The 18,475-nt window shown below is 37.0% G+C and overlaps 1 protein-coding gene across 1 annotated transcript in view; it reads left to right on the forward strand.

The window, feature by feature from the left end:
• Window positions 1-18,475, forward strand: part of 5-HT2A (5-hydroxytryptamine receptor 2A) — a 100,344-nt gene that overhangs the window by 65,100 nt on the left and 16,769 nt on the right. The window contains exon 5 of the mRNA XM_089733443.1: window positions 8,427-8,625. Coding sequence (XP_089589569.1) covers window positions 8,427-8,625 — 199 coding nt within the window. The remainder of the gene's footprint in view (window positions 1-8,426; window positions 8,626-18,475) is intronic.

The following is an 18,475-nucleotide window of genomic DNA, read 5'->3' on the forward strand; positions in this document are numbered from 1 at the left end:
AAGACGACGTCTTTTAAATGCTGAACGGCAGGCAGAAAGAAGACGTACGTTTTCAATGAGTACGTGGGAGGCATTTAATGGTGCCGCTTTTGAGTATGACCCTTTGATCGACTATGTTAATCACCGATTGGTTATCATTGGGAGAATGGATAAAAAATGCAGATATTGTGAAGCACTGAAATGGAAAGAAGAAACTCCAGGTATGTGCTGTTCTGGTGGAAAGGTTAAAATTCCATTACTTGGCGAGCCAGAGGAACCTCTTAAATCTTTACTTTTATACGACAGTAACGAATCGCGCCGGTTTTTAAGCAGGATTAGAAAGTATAATTCTTGCTTTCAGATGACGTCATTTGGTGTAGATAAGAAGGTCGTAATGCCTGGATTTTCACCTACTTTTACCATCCAAGGACAGGTGTATCACAGGATTGGTTCCTTACTTCCCGCAAATAATGAACAACCAAAGTTTTTGCAACTTTATTTCATGGGCGATGAAAAAAACGAAGCTGATCGCAGGTGTCAAAATATACAAGGAATCGAAAGGGATACTGTTTTAAAAATCCAGAGAATGTTGCATGAACATAATCGCCTTATCAATACTTTCAAAACAGCACTAGAAAGAATGCTGGGAGAGGATTATAGGTTGGTGATGCACCCCGATCGCACACCAAGTGGGGAACATGAAAGGCGGTATAATGCACCGTTAATAAATGAAGTCGCAGCCTTGGTTACAGGCGAACAGTTTGCTTTCCGTGATATAGTTTTACAGGCCCGAGATGACACATTAACCAGGGTGCCTGATACTCATAAATTTTATGATGCGTTGCAATATCCGATCATATTTAGTAAGGGACAAGAGGGGTACCACTTTCAAGTTCCTCAAATTAATCCTGTAACAGGTCTTCCCTTGCATAACAAAAAGGTTTCATGCATGGATTTTTATGCCTACAACATGATATACGAGAAAACAACTTTAACATTGTACAAAGATGCAAGCAACTGGCCAATCAGTTTTACGTTGACATGTACGTTAAAGTTGAAAGCGAGAGGTTACGGTACATATCATTAAATCAAACTAAACTAAGAGCAGAGAATTACATCCATCTTCAAGACGCTGTGGCAAATGACGCTAATTTAAATCCAAATAACTTAGGTCGTATGGTCATTTTACCATCTTCATTTGTAAATAGCCCGCGGTACTTACACGAATATACTCAGGACGCGTTTGTTTATGTGCGTACACATGGTCGCCCTGACTTATTCGTCACCTTTACTTGCAACCCAGCCTGGCCCGAAATAGTCAATCAGTTGATGCCGGGGCAAAGCGCAATAGATAGACATGATGTAGTCGCAAGAGTTTTTAGACTAAAAGTTAAAAAACTAATGGATGTGATTAATAAAGGCCGAGTGTTCAGAGAAGCGCGCTGCTTTATGTACTCTGTCGAATGGCAGAAACGTGGACTGCCACATGTCCATATATTATTGTGGTTAAAAGATAAGTTACGACCCGATCAAATAGATAACATAATCAGCGCTGAAATACCGGATCCTAACATTGACAAGACTCTCCATGACATTATTGTAAAAAATATGATTCACGGTCCATGCGGACCCGAAAATCCACAGTGCCACTGCATGAAAGACGGAAAATGCACAAAAAAATTTCCTCGCAAGTTAGTGAAAGAGACCGTTCACAACGACCACGGATACCCGCAGTATCGTAGAAGAGCGCCAGCAGACGGAGGTCGAACAGCAACCGTGAAGCTCCGAAATGGTAGCTACGTTACGGTTGATAATAGTTGGGTAGTCCCCTATTCACCAATTTTATCAAAAATGTTTAACGCCCACATAAATGTTGAGGCATGCAGTTCAGTACGCGCCATCAAATATATTTGCAAATATATAAACAAGGGTAGTGATCAAGCTATTTTCAATTTTAGAAATACTGATCTTGCGAATCCCGTAGATGAGGTACAAACTTATCAGTCTGGTCGGTATGTCAGCAGCAACGAAGCCGTGTGGCGTCTGTTAGCATTTCCGTTGCACGAAAGGCATCCCACCGTGACACATCTCAGCGTGCATTTAGAAAATGGTGAACGCGTTTATTTTAATGAACACAATTTCCACGAACGAATAACTACTCCGCCAAAAACCACACTCACTGCTTTTTTTGATCTTTGTATCAGAGATGAGTTTGCAAAAACTCTTCTTTATGTCGAGGTGCCGAGGTATTATACTTGGGATGCAAGTAGGAAAACTTGGAAACGCCGCATTCAAGGTACTTCAGTTCACGATTGGCCTGGCGTCAAATCTGGAGATGCTTTAGGACGAGTTTATACAGTTCATGTTAGTAACATGGAATGTTTTTGTCTACGCATGCTTTTACACCATGTGCGCGGACCTACCTCTTTCAATGATCTAAAAAAATACAACACACAAGATTATCCTACATTTCGAGAGGCATGTGAGGCAAGAGGATTACTGGAGAATGACAACCATTGGGATGTGACACTGGAAGAAGCTGCTCAATGTAGATCAGCAGGCAAGATGAGAGAGCTATTTGCTGTATTAGTAGCGACATGTGGTCTTTCAAATCCTCAACAATTGTGGGATAAATACAAAAATGATATGACCGACGATATATTGCACAGATTACAAGAGCAAAATCCCAATGTCACGTACAGTGATTTAATTTACAATGAGGGTCTGACAAAAATTGAAGACCAGGTTAAAACAATTTCTAGAAAGGATTTATCAGATTATGGAATGATCAGACCACAGAGAACCGAGGAAATCAGTAGCGATTTAATACGGGAACTAGATTACGATACTGCTTCCTTACAACAACAATTGACAGAGTCTGTTCCACGTTTGATCCCAGAACAAAGGTTAGTATTTGACAATGTTTTCAAAAAAATCGAAGATGGCGAAGGTGGTTTGTTATTTTTGGATGCTCCCGGAGGCACGGGAAAAACCTTTCTTTTAAACTTGCTTTTAGCGCAAATCCGAAAAGATAAAGGAATTGCTGTAGCAGTTGCCTCTTCCGGAATAGCCGCCACTCTGCTCAATGGTGGTCGAACGGCACATTCGGTGCTTAAACTGCCATTAAACTTAGCCCATGAAGAAATGCCAGTCTGTAATATAAGTAAAAACAGCGAGCGTGGACGTATGTTGCAGCAATGTAAATTATTAGTTTGGGATGAGTGTACTATGTCCCATAAAAGAGCAATTGAAGCTCTAGATCGGACTTTGAAAGACATCAAGAGTAATCCAAATATCATGGGGGGGATGGTGGTACTTTTAGCGGGCGATTTTAGACAGACTTTGCCGGTTATCACTAAAGGCACCCCTGCAGATGAAATAAATGCGTGTTTAAAAGCGTCAACGTTATGGGTGCACGTAAAAACGTTTAGTCTGTCTACAAATATGAGAGTGCAACTACACAATGATGTACAATCTGGACAATATGCTGCTGCTCTTCTTAAAATTGGAGAAGATCGTATGGCAAAGGATGGTAATGGCATGATTACATTGGATCGTGAATTCTGCAATGTTGTGCATAATCCAGATGATCTAAATAACTTCGTCTATAGCGAACTGCTAACTAATATGAGGAATAGAGACTGGTTATGTGAAAGAGCAATTTTAGCGCCGACGAATGAAATGGTGGGACAGATAAACGAGCAAATTATGTCACGCGTGGAAGGTGATATTGTTGAGTTTCTCTCTGTAGACACTGTAATGGATACTGAACAAGTAACATCATACCCTGTAGAATTTCTTAATTCTTTAGAACTGTCGGGAGTACCTTCACACAAACTGAGGCTGAAAGTAGGCGTTCCTGTCCTTTTAATGCGGAATTTAGATGCACCAAGACTGTGTAATGGCACACGGTTGCAAGTGACACACCTCGGTCGCAATATTGTAAAAGCAATCATTATGACTGGAATGGCAAAAGGAGAGAACGTTTTAATCCCCCGTATACCCATAATTCCGACAGATTTGCCATTCCAGTTTAAGAGATTACAGTTTCCGCTGAAAATCGCATTCGCTATGACGATAAATAAAGCTCAGGGGCAAACATTAAAAGTAGCCGGCATTAATTTAGAAAAGAGTTGTTTTTCTCACGGACAATTATACGTGGCTTGCTCACGTGTTTCAAGTCCACAGAATCTCCATGTGTTGGCCAGAGAGGGAAAAACAAAGAACATAGTTTACAAAAATGTACTACAGTAATTAGGCCTCTTATTTTTAGCTTCCTACATTATTATACTACTTACATTAAGTTAGTACTTCCTACGCAGACGATGTTACGGATGTCACACTGTCTAACATCGGGGGTTGGCAGGTAGGTAGTTAGTAGTATTTTAAACCGATTTACATTATTTACTTTTTATATTTACTAAGGAAACATTCGGAGCTATCCATTATGTAGCTTAGGTTGCTTTTGAACAAATTTTGATGTGAAGTTGAGGACTGGAACACGATAGTGGGACATTGTTGCAGGGGGACTTATAGCCGGGAGAAAACAAAAAAACTTATGCGGACGAAGTCGCGGGTAAAAGCTAGTTCTCAATATCTCTTTGGATATCGTCGTAAGAGGACTCCTGCACCGTTCGAGTCTCGAAAAGTTCTTAATTTTTTTTTTTTTTTATGGCTTAGTTGTGTGGACGAGCTCACAGCCCACCTGGTGTTCAGTGGTTACTGGAGCCCATGGACATCTACAACGTAAATGCGCCACCCACCTTGAGATATAAGTTCTAAGATCTCAGTATAGTTACAACGGCTGCCCCACCCTTCAAACCGAAACGCATTACTGCTTCACGACAGAAATAGGCAGGGCGGTGGTACCTACCCGCGCGGACTCACAAGAGGTCCTTCCACCAATTATTTGCTGCAAATTATTTTCTTTCGTGAATTGTGTCAGCAAATTCGAAAAGCCTTCAATTTGAAATACTATACGCCATGTTCGAGTCGCAAACATAACTTAATTAATTTTTATTTAATTACGTTTTCTGTTTTAGCTCGGGTTCGTTATTATCATTAAATGATTTTCGATTTTGTTCTTTCGAACACTGGAAAGTTTACGTGGTCGCCACAGACGATGTTATTGTTCGTTTACATTGAATGTAGCTCACGATCTGTCTTATTTTAATGCCAAAGGTAAATATTCATACATTAGATTTTTTTTATAATAATTTTTAATAACCTAAAATTACATATTATTATCCGCAACACGCTTCGTCAGATTATAGAAAAAGAGTTATTAGCAACATGTTTCGGCAAATTGAAGAGCCGAGTTATCAGATCTAATACTAAAAGAATGCTGTTATCATAATCCAGTAAAGCGCTTAACTATGATTACACGAAGAAGTGTTTTAGAGACTTTATACTATGTATAATACATAATTTATGTAAAATATGTATGTATATAGTATTAATCACACACATACAAACGTGCACAATGTTGTGTACTGCACAAAACAGAATCGAAATTCGAAAATGTAATTAAATTTTTCTAAGATTTATCCGCTAAGGTTGAATCGTTTTTGATAATCTTGGCGAATAAATAAAAATGGTGCAGCTCGAAACGTCTACACAATATGAGCCGACATCATATATTACTATGGTTTTTTTTAATCGATTTTACTAAGTTTAAAAAAAAACTAAATTGATTATTATAATCGTTTTCAATCTATATATATATATAAAAATGAATTGCTGTTCGTTAGTCTCGCTAAAACTCGAAAACGGCTGGACCGATCTCGCTAATTTTGATCTTAAATTAATTGTGGATGTCCAGAGAAGGTTTAAAAGGTAGATAAATATGAAAATGCTCAGAATTAAATAAAAATTACAATTTTGTTTTTCCTTTGATGTGTCCCCCGTCGGACGGATTCCTTTTGTTTGTTTTAAGTTTATTTTATACAAAAGCTTAGGTATTTTATTAATCGATTGAGGCACTACGAAGTCTGCCGGGTCAGCTAGTACTTTTTATAAAAAAAAAACCTTTTTAATTTCATCCTACAATCGAATCTCTCGAATTTTATTTAAAATTTCACGTTGAATGAACGTTGAATGAATATGAAAATTAAAGATGAAAATTTTTGTTCAGTTCGTTAATATTTTAACTCGAATGTCATTGTCATAGAAATGTCTGTTTAAGCAAATTGAATTGCCGTGAGCCCTCAATATCATTTGGCTTTCGTGGTAATTTTTTTATGAATTTAAATTCCAAATTATAAAAATACTATTTTAGACCGAAATTTCGACGAATGTTCAGCTACTACTGCTCTGTTACTTGATGCGGAATGCATGATCGATTCACTGCAAAAATATGCGGGATTTTCTTATCTTATTTCTTTAGGGGCAAACAGTTGATCGATATTTTGACCATTGGGATCTTTTCTGTTGTCCAGTGCCTTGTATTCTTCATCTCCATACTATAATCGCATGCGTTATGAAATTTAGAGGTTAGAGCTTGTAGGCATCTTGGCTTAGATCTATTTCTTGGGTTAGTTGGTACAATTTCCTAAAATATACAATCACGCTTTTGCCTTCCAACACTCAAAATACCATAAAAGATAATATTACCACTTAGGAAAATAGATGAGGAGACATTTTAATTAATAGCCGCATTTAAAGGCTATTTAAAAAAAAATGTGTTCGAAAAATACCTTTTTAATATTTTAGATTGTGGCGTGAGTACAACAAATGGGTCACAACTAGATAATGGTTTTTTAAGAAGACTGTACCGGCTATCAAGTGTATTTACGTAGAAAAACAAAGTTATTACTTACGATTTAATACATATTAATATTGTATGTTTCCTTAAGTCTCTCCAGTCTTCACAATCCTAAAGAAGTGTGTAGATTTTGTTTTCAGTTGCTCTTGGCAGAGCGTAATTATTCGATTTAGTATTTGTAGGTTTTTTTTTTTATTGCTACGTTTCTCTCTTTCGTTTCTTTCTTCTTTGAAAAGAGTCTCATTAAACTAAATAATAACATATACAAAATGATGCGGACAGTGTTAATTTAACTTGAAGACTGTAAACTTAACACCATTAAATCTTAATGGAAAAGATTCGTAAATAATTTTGTGTTGTTGTCAGCTAATTAATGAAGCGGTTTCTAAAGTCGAAACATTTTCACCCTAACGTGCTCACAGTAATAAACTAAAGTAGACTTTACTGAAGGTCCAATTACTTTGAGCGTATTTAAGCTCCTAGCATTTCCACTAATAAATTATTATTTCCTAGACGCTAAGTTATAATTTAATGCAGAATTGGCTATTAGGTTTGACTTTTCCAATATTCAATCCGCTTAAACAAACACTGGATAAAATAATAGGCAAAGGTCATCGGATCATCGAAAAGAAAAATTACCATGGGTAAAGATTAATAATATACATGGTGCTGGAAAGTAATGATACAATCATACGAGGGTATCAGATGGCTAAAAATAATTCCGGATATCACTAGTTGAGTCATCTATTCGCCTTCAGGAACAATGCCCTTAATTAATACTACTCCAACATTCTATAGTTGACACTTGTTCAAAATTCTAGTTAACATTTCCGAAACCTTTAGGTTGGTAGCGTCGGATTTACATTGATTTGAAATTGAAATTTCGTCAGCTATTTGGACGAAGGCCAGAGTTCTCTAAGTCGTTGTAATCGATTCAGTGATTTGCGTTATACCACAAAGAGAACATTAATGGTATTCTAGCTAATGGATATTAGCACGGGAGTGTTGGCAAGATGAGCTGGGGAAATGTTCTTTTGATTTTTCTTGTGTGCTGTCAAATTAGATTAATGTTTTGCGAGACGAAATTTATGTGTCTGTGATATATTTGATATGCGAAGTTATAGTTTTCGTTTAATATAAGCCTTAATTGCACTGATTTAATTAACAAAATTAAATCTATATATATAAAAATGAATTGCTGTTCGTTAGTCTCGCTAAAACTCGAGAACGGCTGGACCGATTTGGCTAATTTTGATCTTGAATTATTTGTGGAAGCCCAGAGAAGGTTTAAAAGGTAGATAAATATGAAAATGCTAGGACTTAAATAAAAATAACAATTTTGTTTTTCCTATGTGATGTGTCCCCCGTCGGACGGATTCCTTTTGTTTAAGTTTATTTTATACAAAAGTTTAGGTCTTTTATTTATCTATTGAGGCACAACAAAGTCTGCCGGGTCAGCTAGTGTAGAATAAAAAAAATTAAGTGCGTCGGAAGCGCAACTAAGTCTTATAACTGGTTTAGATTAGTCGACGAACTTAGAGCTTACATTGTGCTTAGTGGTTACCGTATCACATAAATTTGAAGCGAGAGTCCTAATTCCGTTTGTAATAATGTTGTCCTACTCTCAAAACCGGAGGTTTGACTGGTCTGACACGTATATTAACATCTTTATTAATTCCGACAGGTCTGATCAACAAGACGAATATAATGCCGACGCCGGATTTGTGCGTGATCAACAACAGGCTTTTCTGGATATTCGGGTCTCTGGTTGCGTTCTACATTCCGATGCTGACGATGGTGGTGTCTTTCGCACTAACCGTGCAATTGCTAAAGAGACAGGCGAGGCTTGCTGCGACTCCCGTACCGGGAGGAACTCAGAGAAGGTATGAAGTATACGACAATTTTCAATTGTTTTATAGGTTTTTTTTGTTTATGGCTTAGATGGGTGGACGAACTCACAGCCCACCTGGTGTTAAGTGGTTACTGGAGCCCATAGACATGTACAACGTAAATGCGCCACTCACCTTGAGATATAAGTTCTAAGGTCTCAAGTATAGTTACAACGGCTGCCCCATCCTTCAAACCGAAACGCATTACTGCTTCACGACAGAAATAGATAGGGTGGTGGTAAGTAAGTAAGTAAGTAAGTAGTGACTATCTCTTTGTGGGTGTTGTATGCCACTGCGATCATAGCTCCATGATTAGTGCGTAGCAAAAATATATTAATCTTGATTCCTTCCAACGTTGTTTTCTTACATTTCTAGGGGCTTGATTGGATGGGCAAATATTAGCTCGACACTTGTACTTTAGGGAATATTTTCCTAGCAAGCTCTCATTTTTGTTCTTGTCTTGGATATTTTCGGCCGTCTGCGCGTTTGTGTCCGCTAATCCCTAAAAGGTTGAACAAAATTAGATGTGGTTCTCTTTGATTAATTATGATACTTATACCTTGGGCTAGCTTATTCGTCCGTTGAAATCGGCTGTAAAAATATATTTGTTTAATAAAGTGAGCCAAGTGAACAAAACATGAACGGAGCTGTTTTGTTTTATGACTTGAAAAGGACTTGTAGTTGTCATACAACAAACGACACTGAAGTTGCCAAATTTCTTTGAGACAAGAAAAGAGAGTATAGACCTCAATCGACCGAGATCTTGCTCGTTGCTTGCTTGTTTTTCGTGTTTCTAGTGTACAAGGACTCGTATTCAGCACGCACGGTTTAGGTACATTTTAAGCTATTGCATAGCTTTTAACGCGGCCTTTGAGCGCGGCGACTAAATCAAGAAATTTCGTAACAAAAATAAAACCTAACACCCCCCACTCCGCCTACCATGTAGCTCGCGTTCAACACATTCAGAAGTGCGCTTGTGTAGTGTTTGTGAATAAGCGCGCGGCGTGACGTCGCACTGCATGCGCATCACGAAAAGTCTGCCCATCTCTCTCTCGCGCGGTCTAACTTATGAGTGTGAAGGGGACAGTTAATGTTTTGCTTTTGTTAATCTTATACCTTTAAACGAGCAATTCTTGTATATTAATATATACCTATATAATCTGAATCTCGGAAACGGCTCTAACGATTTTCATAAAATGTAGTATACAGGGGATTTCGGGGGCGATAAATCAATCTAGCTACGATTTATTTTCAGAAAATGTTGTTAAAAATAACATATTTTTTTCATTAAAAACATTATCCGTGTTTTCAATAATCAACTCTTCCCGACATCTATTGGCGAATAATAATACTATATTTCTTAATTGAGGGCAACTAACCGCTTTAAAGACAAAACAAGATGGCTTATCAAAAAAAACCAAGCAAAGCTCGGTCATCATCTACTGTTTATAAATCTAGCGAGCTTTCTACTATTTTAATAGTGCCACACGTGTTTTTTTATCTATACTAATAATATATAAATCTACAGTGGTTTTTACGGATGTTCCGTTATTACTACTGAACCATGCATCCGATTGACTTGAAACTTGGTATCCATGTAGAAAATACATGTAGATAATGGATAGGCTAATATTTACATGAGTGTTGGACTCCCTAGTTTATTTATATATCCATTTCGTCGACGATCCTACGTCAATGTCACGGAGCTCAACCTGAAACCACGATTTAGTTGTTTTCTTTTTTTTCAAACATTTACCTAAACCTATTCATAAAGCTCTCCAACTCGCATATTATATATAGATGTAGAGCTTAGAATGTCAAGTGGTCCATTTCGAGTGGTCTCCACGTTTGGCACAATACGTAGTCCACCTGTCGGCTGCAGAACTAATGATGCATATTCAATTCCCGCTGTTGACTCTCGAGCCCACAGCGACCACTCAACACAGACCCGTCCAATTTGTGCTAACTATAATGCAAAGTCTGTTTGTGCATGAACATGTATAAAAGTATTTTGTTTATTAGAAGTATTTAACGTTTGAAGATGAAAGTTTCTCGATTCGTAGCGGTAAAATCATTTAAATATCTCAACCCTTTTGTTAGCGTAAATTTTAATGGCCACTGATTTAGTATTTTAATTATTTATTGCTTGCATGGGTGGACGAGCTCAGAGCCCACCTGGTGTTAAGTGGTAAACGGAGCCCATAGACATCTACAACTTAAATGCCGCTACTCAACTTGAGATATGAGCTCTAAGGTCTCTGTATAGCTACAACGGCTGCCTCACCATTAAAACCGAAACGCATTACTGCTTTACGGCAGAAATAGGCAGGGTGGTAGTACCTACCCATGTTAGTTCCTCTGATTGCTGGGTCCCAGGTCGTGGGTTCGATTCCCGCGTTAGGCAAACATTCCTGTTATGGACAGGTTTTATATCTCTTTGTTTGGGTGTTTAAAATTTTATGTATATAAGTTTGTATATCAATCTCTTCCTTTCTTTAGTACAGGGAATTCTAGTTTGACGCCAAAGGATCGTGTGTGATTGGTACCCGGTCTATACAATTATAAGTGTATCACGAGCATTTTACGGACGTTTCAAGTCGGTCAAGTTTCATTTTAAAAGCGTGTAGTGTTCTCGAGAGCTTTAGTAAAGCATTTACGAAGCTCGTCTGCTTCAGTAAGCCAATGAAAAAGTGCAATAATCCACAGGCTTCATCTTAGAATTAAGCTGAAGAAATTAATACATCAACTTTCTTAAGTGGCTTGGCGTTATTCCAAACTTGAAGAACTATAGACTAGACTTTTGCTACGTATGGTAGAGTATGTTTTATTACTCGCCAATAAAAATAAAAACGAATGAAAAACATTAAATCATTGTACGATGTTATGTTATGTTCTTTTACAATGAGAAATATTATCACTAAAATTGATCTGTCCCATACAACCATCAAGTGGATAAGAATCATCTCAGGAAAGAAATCAATGGAATTGTATTTGCCGATTGAAAAAAACAATTAAGGATTAAGATCGATAAAGAAAAGAAAGAAGAAATATTAGATAAAGAGTTACTTACTTACTCTCTGGACCATTGACTTGAAGTCGATTTGTAGATTCGTTTTGTAGAAACACGAACCAACGGACAGACTGTAGTCTTTATTATAGCGAATAAGGTATATCCGTAGTTGCTTGGGGCATATCATTTACCATGATAAAATTTTTCTGTATCTTAATAAAATTTTTGCGAAATTTAATACTATTGGTAATTTACTTCTACTGGTGGTAGGACCACTTGTGAGTCTGCGTGGATAGGTACCACCACCTTGCCTATTTCTCCCGTGAAGCAGTAATGCGTTTCGGTTTGAAGGGTGGGGCAGCCGTTGTAACTATACTGAGACTTTAGAACTTGTATCTCAAGGTGGGTGGCGCGTCTACGTTGTGATGTCTATGGGCTCCAGTAGCCACTTAACACCAGGTGGGCTGTGAGCTCGTCCACCCATCTAAGCAATCAAAAAAAAATTTAAATTCGTTCAGTTATATTTGCCTGCAACTTTAATAAATAAATTAGTGTCGGTTTAAATTTTAGCTTTATTAGATCGGTCAATGTACGGTGTACCTGACGTTTCGCTACGAATTAGCGAAGGTATGTTCCGAATAATCGTAGCCCGAAGAGGTCTGACTCGTATGTTATCCTGAAGATTTATCGTGATTGTCTAATAGAATTAAGTGAATTGGTGTAGTGTGTAAATGGCTACGCCGTATTTGCGGTTGATATGATCGGAAGCGTGGTCAGTGCTATTTACGTTGCAATATACTTGTGACTCTGCTACAAGCTGCGTGTGTAGAAGTAACTACAGAAGACCAGAGAAAAGTCGCAGAGAAAACAAAGAAAATAATTTTACAAGATTTTGAACGCGATTTTTTATATTTTTTTTATTGCTAGGTCGGTAGACGAGCTCACAGCCCACCTGGTGTTAAGTGGTTACTGGAGCCCATAGACATTTACGACGTAAATGTGCCACCCACCTTGAGATATAAGTTCTAAGGTTTCAAGTATAGTTACAACGGCTGCCCCACCCTTCAAACCGAAACCGAACCCTTCAATTCAAATCTGCTTCGCGGCAGAAATAGGCAGGGTGGTGGTACCCACCCGCGCGGACTCACAAGAGGTCCTACCACCAGTGAGATGTGAGAATAGACAATATTATTGAAATAAGAATTAATATATAATATCTCTGAGTGCTGTCATCAGTAATTAAGATAACAATACTAATAACAGTTCTGATAGTTCAACTGAATAAATGCAATATTTTGAAACGAAGTTCCTTGTGACCATTAATTTATTTCAGTCCAAGGTTAAATACACTACGTTTTAGGTACTCATGTCTATAAAAGTATAGGGTACCTTAGTAGTATGATATAATAGATCTCTCAATGCTTAGACACATAACAACATAGTAGATAACTACTACATAATAATATGAGGAGCATGATATTGGTTTATCAGCGCTTTAAGGAGCCAGGTAGCACGTTTTGGATGGACGCCAAGAGCCTTTACAAAGAAGCAAGCTTGGATAACTAAGCTATTGAGCACATACTGCAATCAACACTCCATTGTCGTTGAAACACGAATTTTGACACAAGAAGCGAAAACTATACAGAATATTTGCTTTTACTTCAAGGCATCTTGAAATTGCCTGTTATCAGAATTATAGATATCAATTGCTTTAATATTACGTATTTCTATTTACGTTGTACAGTAATTCTGATTGTATTGCTTAAAAAAACATTCGCTACGGACATGTGCCGACGTTTCGTCTGAACCTACAGTTTTTTCAAACAAATTCTTAAAAAAATCCCGTCTTAAAATAAAATCGCGGTTCAAACTTCAGGCCTCTATGTCTGATAATGTTTTTATTTGACTAAATGTATAGCGGCATGCGGATCACTCCTTACTGGAGCAGAAGTTAGAATTTTCGATCAGAGAAGCCATAGCACTTCTTGTATGAAACGACCACGTGTTGCGTTGTGGTAAACGAGAGTGGACTGTATTTATTGGTTTTGATATCTTTATTAGTCCTTATGTGACAAATCAAAGATATATGAATATATGAAATATATTTTTTTATTGCTTAGTTGGGAGGACGAGCTCACAGCCCACCTGGTGTTAAGTGGTTACTGGAGCCCATGGACATCTACAACGTAAAAGCGCCACCCAGCTTGAGATACAAGTTCTAAAGTCTCATTATAGTTACAACGGCTGCCCCACCCTTCAAACCAAAATGCTTCTACTGCTTCACGGCAGAAATAGGCAAGGCCGTGGTACCTACCCGCGCGGACTCACCAGAGGTCCTACCACCAGTAAAACAAGAGGTCCTAAAACCAGTAAAACAAGAGGTCCTACCACCAGTAAATATGAAATCGATGTGTCGCCCTTGGCGGCTAGAATTGAAAGGGGAAAAGTGTCATAGCGGACGTCGCTCGTTGACACTTTTGACGTTCTGAATTGAAACACCACGTCCTAATAGCAAACGACGGTAAACAATGACAAAATTATTGGTGTAATTTAAACCAGATGTATGGTAGATTTTTACTAATACTTTTGGTAGCAATGTAGTTTGAAACTGCGCTCAGGATACTGTACTCTTGTAAGTCCTCAAAAGAATTAGCTTTTGCTTGAGAGTTTGAGAAACACTGATGCCTACTTATTGTCCCAAGATATTGGCAACTTTAAAAATTCTGCACTGAAGGTTTCGATCGATTTTTGTTTATTTAATGAATATCTTTCTTTATCTTTACATAAAATTATATTTTTTTAATAGTAATAAACATCACAATAATATAAAAGAGTTTGCAATATGATGAGAACTATTTACTAAATCGTCAAAGAAACTAATTCGTAAAAACCAGTACCTAATGTAAAAAAGATAAGATTCGGAACGTAAAAAGCAAACGGTTGACTTAACCAACACCTACTTAAAAAGTAATGAAAAACCTTCGGAATGTATCTATGTTTCTAAACAAAATAACGTGATGAGATTTTAAAATACAAGCTTTATCCTGTAAGAGCTCTGTAATACGAAACGACTTTTGTACTTAAGCCTGTTTGTGTTAACTTAAGTAGAGATGATTAGAATTCGTAGGCTATACAGAAATTTCCTGAAAAAATAAATAAATAAATATAAGGCCCAAAAAGTAAGCTGTGTATGATAGTTCCTATAAATAAATATAAGGCCCAAAAAGTAAGCTGTGTATGATAGTTCCTATAAATAAATATAAGGCCCAAAAAGTAAGCTGTGTATGATAGTTCCTATAAATAAATATAAGGCCCAAAAAGTAAGCTGTGTGTGATAGTTCCTATAAATAAATATAAGGCCCAAAAAGTAAGCTGTGTATGATAGTTCCTATAAATAAATATAAGGCCCAAAAAGTAAGCTGTGTATGATAGTTCCTAGTTTAAAATAAAATAAAACAAATAAAGGCTTGCTGATTTATCTAAATCGCATTGAAATGACTAACTTTTAAAAATATGGTTTAGCGCTTATTAGAATTATCATAAGACTGTTGTATATACATAATATGTAGATACAACATTGATAGACATGTAATTATTTTTGACTGTTGTAAAGTTAAATGTTTTAGTTTGCAATTGCAAGGCTATTTGCCTTTTTTATTTTTATTGCTTAGATGGTTGGACGAACTCACAGCCCACCCGGTGTTAAGTGGTTACTGGAGCCCACTGACATCTACGACGTAAATGCGCCACCCACCTTGAGATATAAGTTCTAAGGTCTCAAGTATAGTTACAACGGCTGCCCCACTCTTCAAACCGAAACGCATTACTGCTTCACGGCAGAAATTGGCAGAGTGGTGGTACCTACCCGTGTGGACTCACAAGAGGTCCTACCACCAGTAATTACGCAAATTATAATTTTGCGGGTTTGATTTTTATTACACGATGTTATTCCTTCACCGTGGAAGTCGATCGTGAACATTTGTTGAGTACGTATTTCATTAGAAAAATTGCTACTTGCCAGCGGGATTCGAACACCGGTGCATCGCCCAACACGAATGGACGCCTTATCCTTTACGCCACGTCGACTTCTAAAACATTTTTGTGTGTTTGAAATTCTGTTTGTCAGATGACAAATGCCGTGGGAATGCTAGTGCGGTGTCATACAAATCTGAAAGATATCAAAACAGAAGGCAATTTAAGCGTGCAAGGCTAGGTCTATATTGTCGATGCATTGGCACTTATAAGCCAAGCTCTCTGGATGTTTGCTGGATGGTTAAAGCATATGTGTGGTTTAGCGTTATCATAATCGCATCGCATACCCATCACACACGCATTTAGGCATAAAGATTGCCAGATTGAAAATGTTTGAACCAATTTTGTGCTACTCTTACTGACATTACCCTAAATTCATAAATGTCACAAATATATTCGCTAATTTTGTTAAAACTATAGAAATTATTCGTTTTCTATTATTATTTTAGCAGACAGAAAACAATAAAACATGGCCGGAAACTAGTTTTAATCTTTATTTTTCAAAGCTGTCCTCTGATTTAATTCTATTAAATGTAACTGGAACTTTACAATTATTAAACCAAAAAACTCTTTCGCCGACCTAGGGTAACTTTTTGAACATACACTCTTAGCTTATGAGCACTTTGAGAAGGCGGCACGACATGCAAACCCTCTTGTTGTGGCTGCCGGTAATTACATACCCGATCCCGTGAACCGAATGGTAAACAGTCGACGTTGCCTTAAACACGTCATTACGGATCCTCCCGATCCATTAACGGTACTTTTAGTTACCTCAAGCACGTCCTTCAAGCAAGACGAGCGAATTAACCCACAGACACAGACCACTGAGTTTCTCGCCGGATCTTCTCAGTGGGTCGCGTTTAAGATCCGGTGGTAGATTCTGCGAAGCACTGCTCTTACTAGGGCCAGTGTTAGCAACATACCCGGTTTGAGTCCCATGAGCTCACCTACACGTCAAGGAGAAGCTGAAGTAGCCTCTCAAGGCTATCAGCATAGACAGGAAAAAAAAACTTATGAGTGTACATTGGATTCAAATAGTTACAGATATTATATACATGTAAGGCGAATAACAAGGCGTGTAATAAAAGTATTTTCCTTGTGTGCCCAATAATGTCAATAGTGTCCCTAAATTACATCGAGATTTGAGTATGTGCCAATATGTATTCAATATTGTGATTATTGAGCCCGGGGGACCGCAATTCCGTATTATTACGGGGTTTGACGGAAATGTCCTTGAATTGAAATACTCTTGACCTTAATAGTTGAAATTGATAGTTGCATTTGGATTTATATTCGTCTATTGGGTTATTTTCAAATGTAAAATCCGTTATTTTTTCTTGCCTCCACTAAAACATATATCTTTTACTTTTACTACTTACTTAAACTTTATTACAGTCTATCCAGATATTAATAAGAGGCATGGATTACGTACTGTTTAAGAATCCGTCCGATGGGGGACACATCACAGGATAAACAAAATTGTTATTTTTATTTAATTTCATATTTCATTTCATATTTATCTACCTTTCAAACCTTCTTTGGACTTCCACAAATAATTCAAAGCCAAAATTAGCCGAATCGGTCCAGCCGCTCTCGAGTTTTAGCGAGGCCAACGAACAGCAATTCATTTATATATTAATATATAGATTTTCAAATTTGTAAGCCTTTAATTTCTATCTTAAGTGCTCTTTGCATTGTCTTGGAAATTTTTACTGCGAGCGAACAATGCTGTCTTGCTTGAAGGTTAAGCATATCTTAAAGAAGGCAAGCTACAACTATGTGTCTTACATACATAAGTCGATAATGTTCAAATCAGGTTATCTTTAAATGCTAATTGAATTACTTCTTTTTTTGTCTCGGATATGATTATTAAAGCAGCAGCTAAGCACCAGGTGGACATCTGATGAGTAGTGTAAGAATTATGCATCTTTCAAAATTTTCGTATTCTATCCAAGCAATTAAAATAAATAAAAATTTTGCAACCAATATCCAATGTTTGTCCAACATACCCAACTTTACGAGTCGACTAAGCTCGTAAATTCTCTGTTGGACGCGTGATATTGGTCAGAACAAACAATTACATTAAATCGTTTGCTGAAGACGCTTAGTACTGCTCACATCCAATATTTCGAGATTTTTTTACGACCATCATAATCTTTATATTTTGTTTTGTGTCTTATATTGAATCTTTATGTTCCATAATAGATATTAATTTAATTACGAATCGTTCAGGATTGTTTATGTTCTGTTGCCAAGTTTTATTTTCCAATGTTTTAGGCTTAAATTTTATCAGTCCTATCCTTTCATACCATAAACCAAGGGATTTCGATTTGAAGTTACAAAAATAAGAAGGACAACAACAAGGGTAGGTGGTTAATCACTAACGAGATGATTTATAAGTAATAGACATTTCAATCATAGATTACGAAATACATTATCATTACGATTTCGAAGATAATGATTCCAATAAGTTTTGACAGGCGAATCGTTTGTGTTTACAAAAGCAAATTATAATTAGCAGCCGTGATTAGGACTAGATGTATGCCGCGGGTCGACTTGGCTCAATATTTAGATAATTCAACCATATACTGCATATGTTGCTGGAATTAAATATGGGCTTACTGTCTCATGTTTAAGTCATGGTTACAAAATAAATATTAACTTTTGTCCCTATAATAGACACAATAGCGCAATTCTTAAATTAAACTGTTCTAATAGTATTTGCTTTTTTTTTAGGTATTTTATGACCTGGTAACTAAGACCTTTAAGTCATGTCTTATTTTAATTTATATTCATATTTTT

This window comes from Bombyx mandarina, chromosome 15 (assembly GCF_030267445.1).
Source record: "Bombyx mandarina strain Sakado chromosome 15, ASM3026744v2".
NCBI classification, from domain to species: domain Eukaryota; kingdom Metazoa; phylum Arthropoda; class Insecta; order Lepidoptera; family Bombycidae; genus Bombyx; species Bombyx mandarina.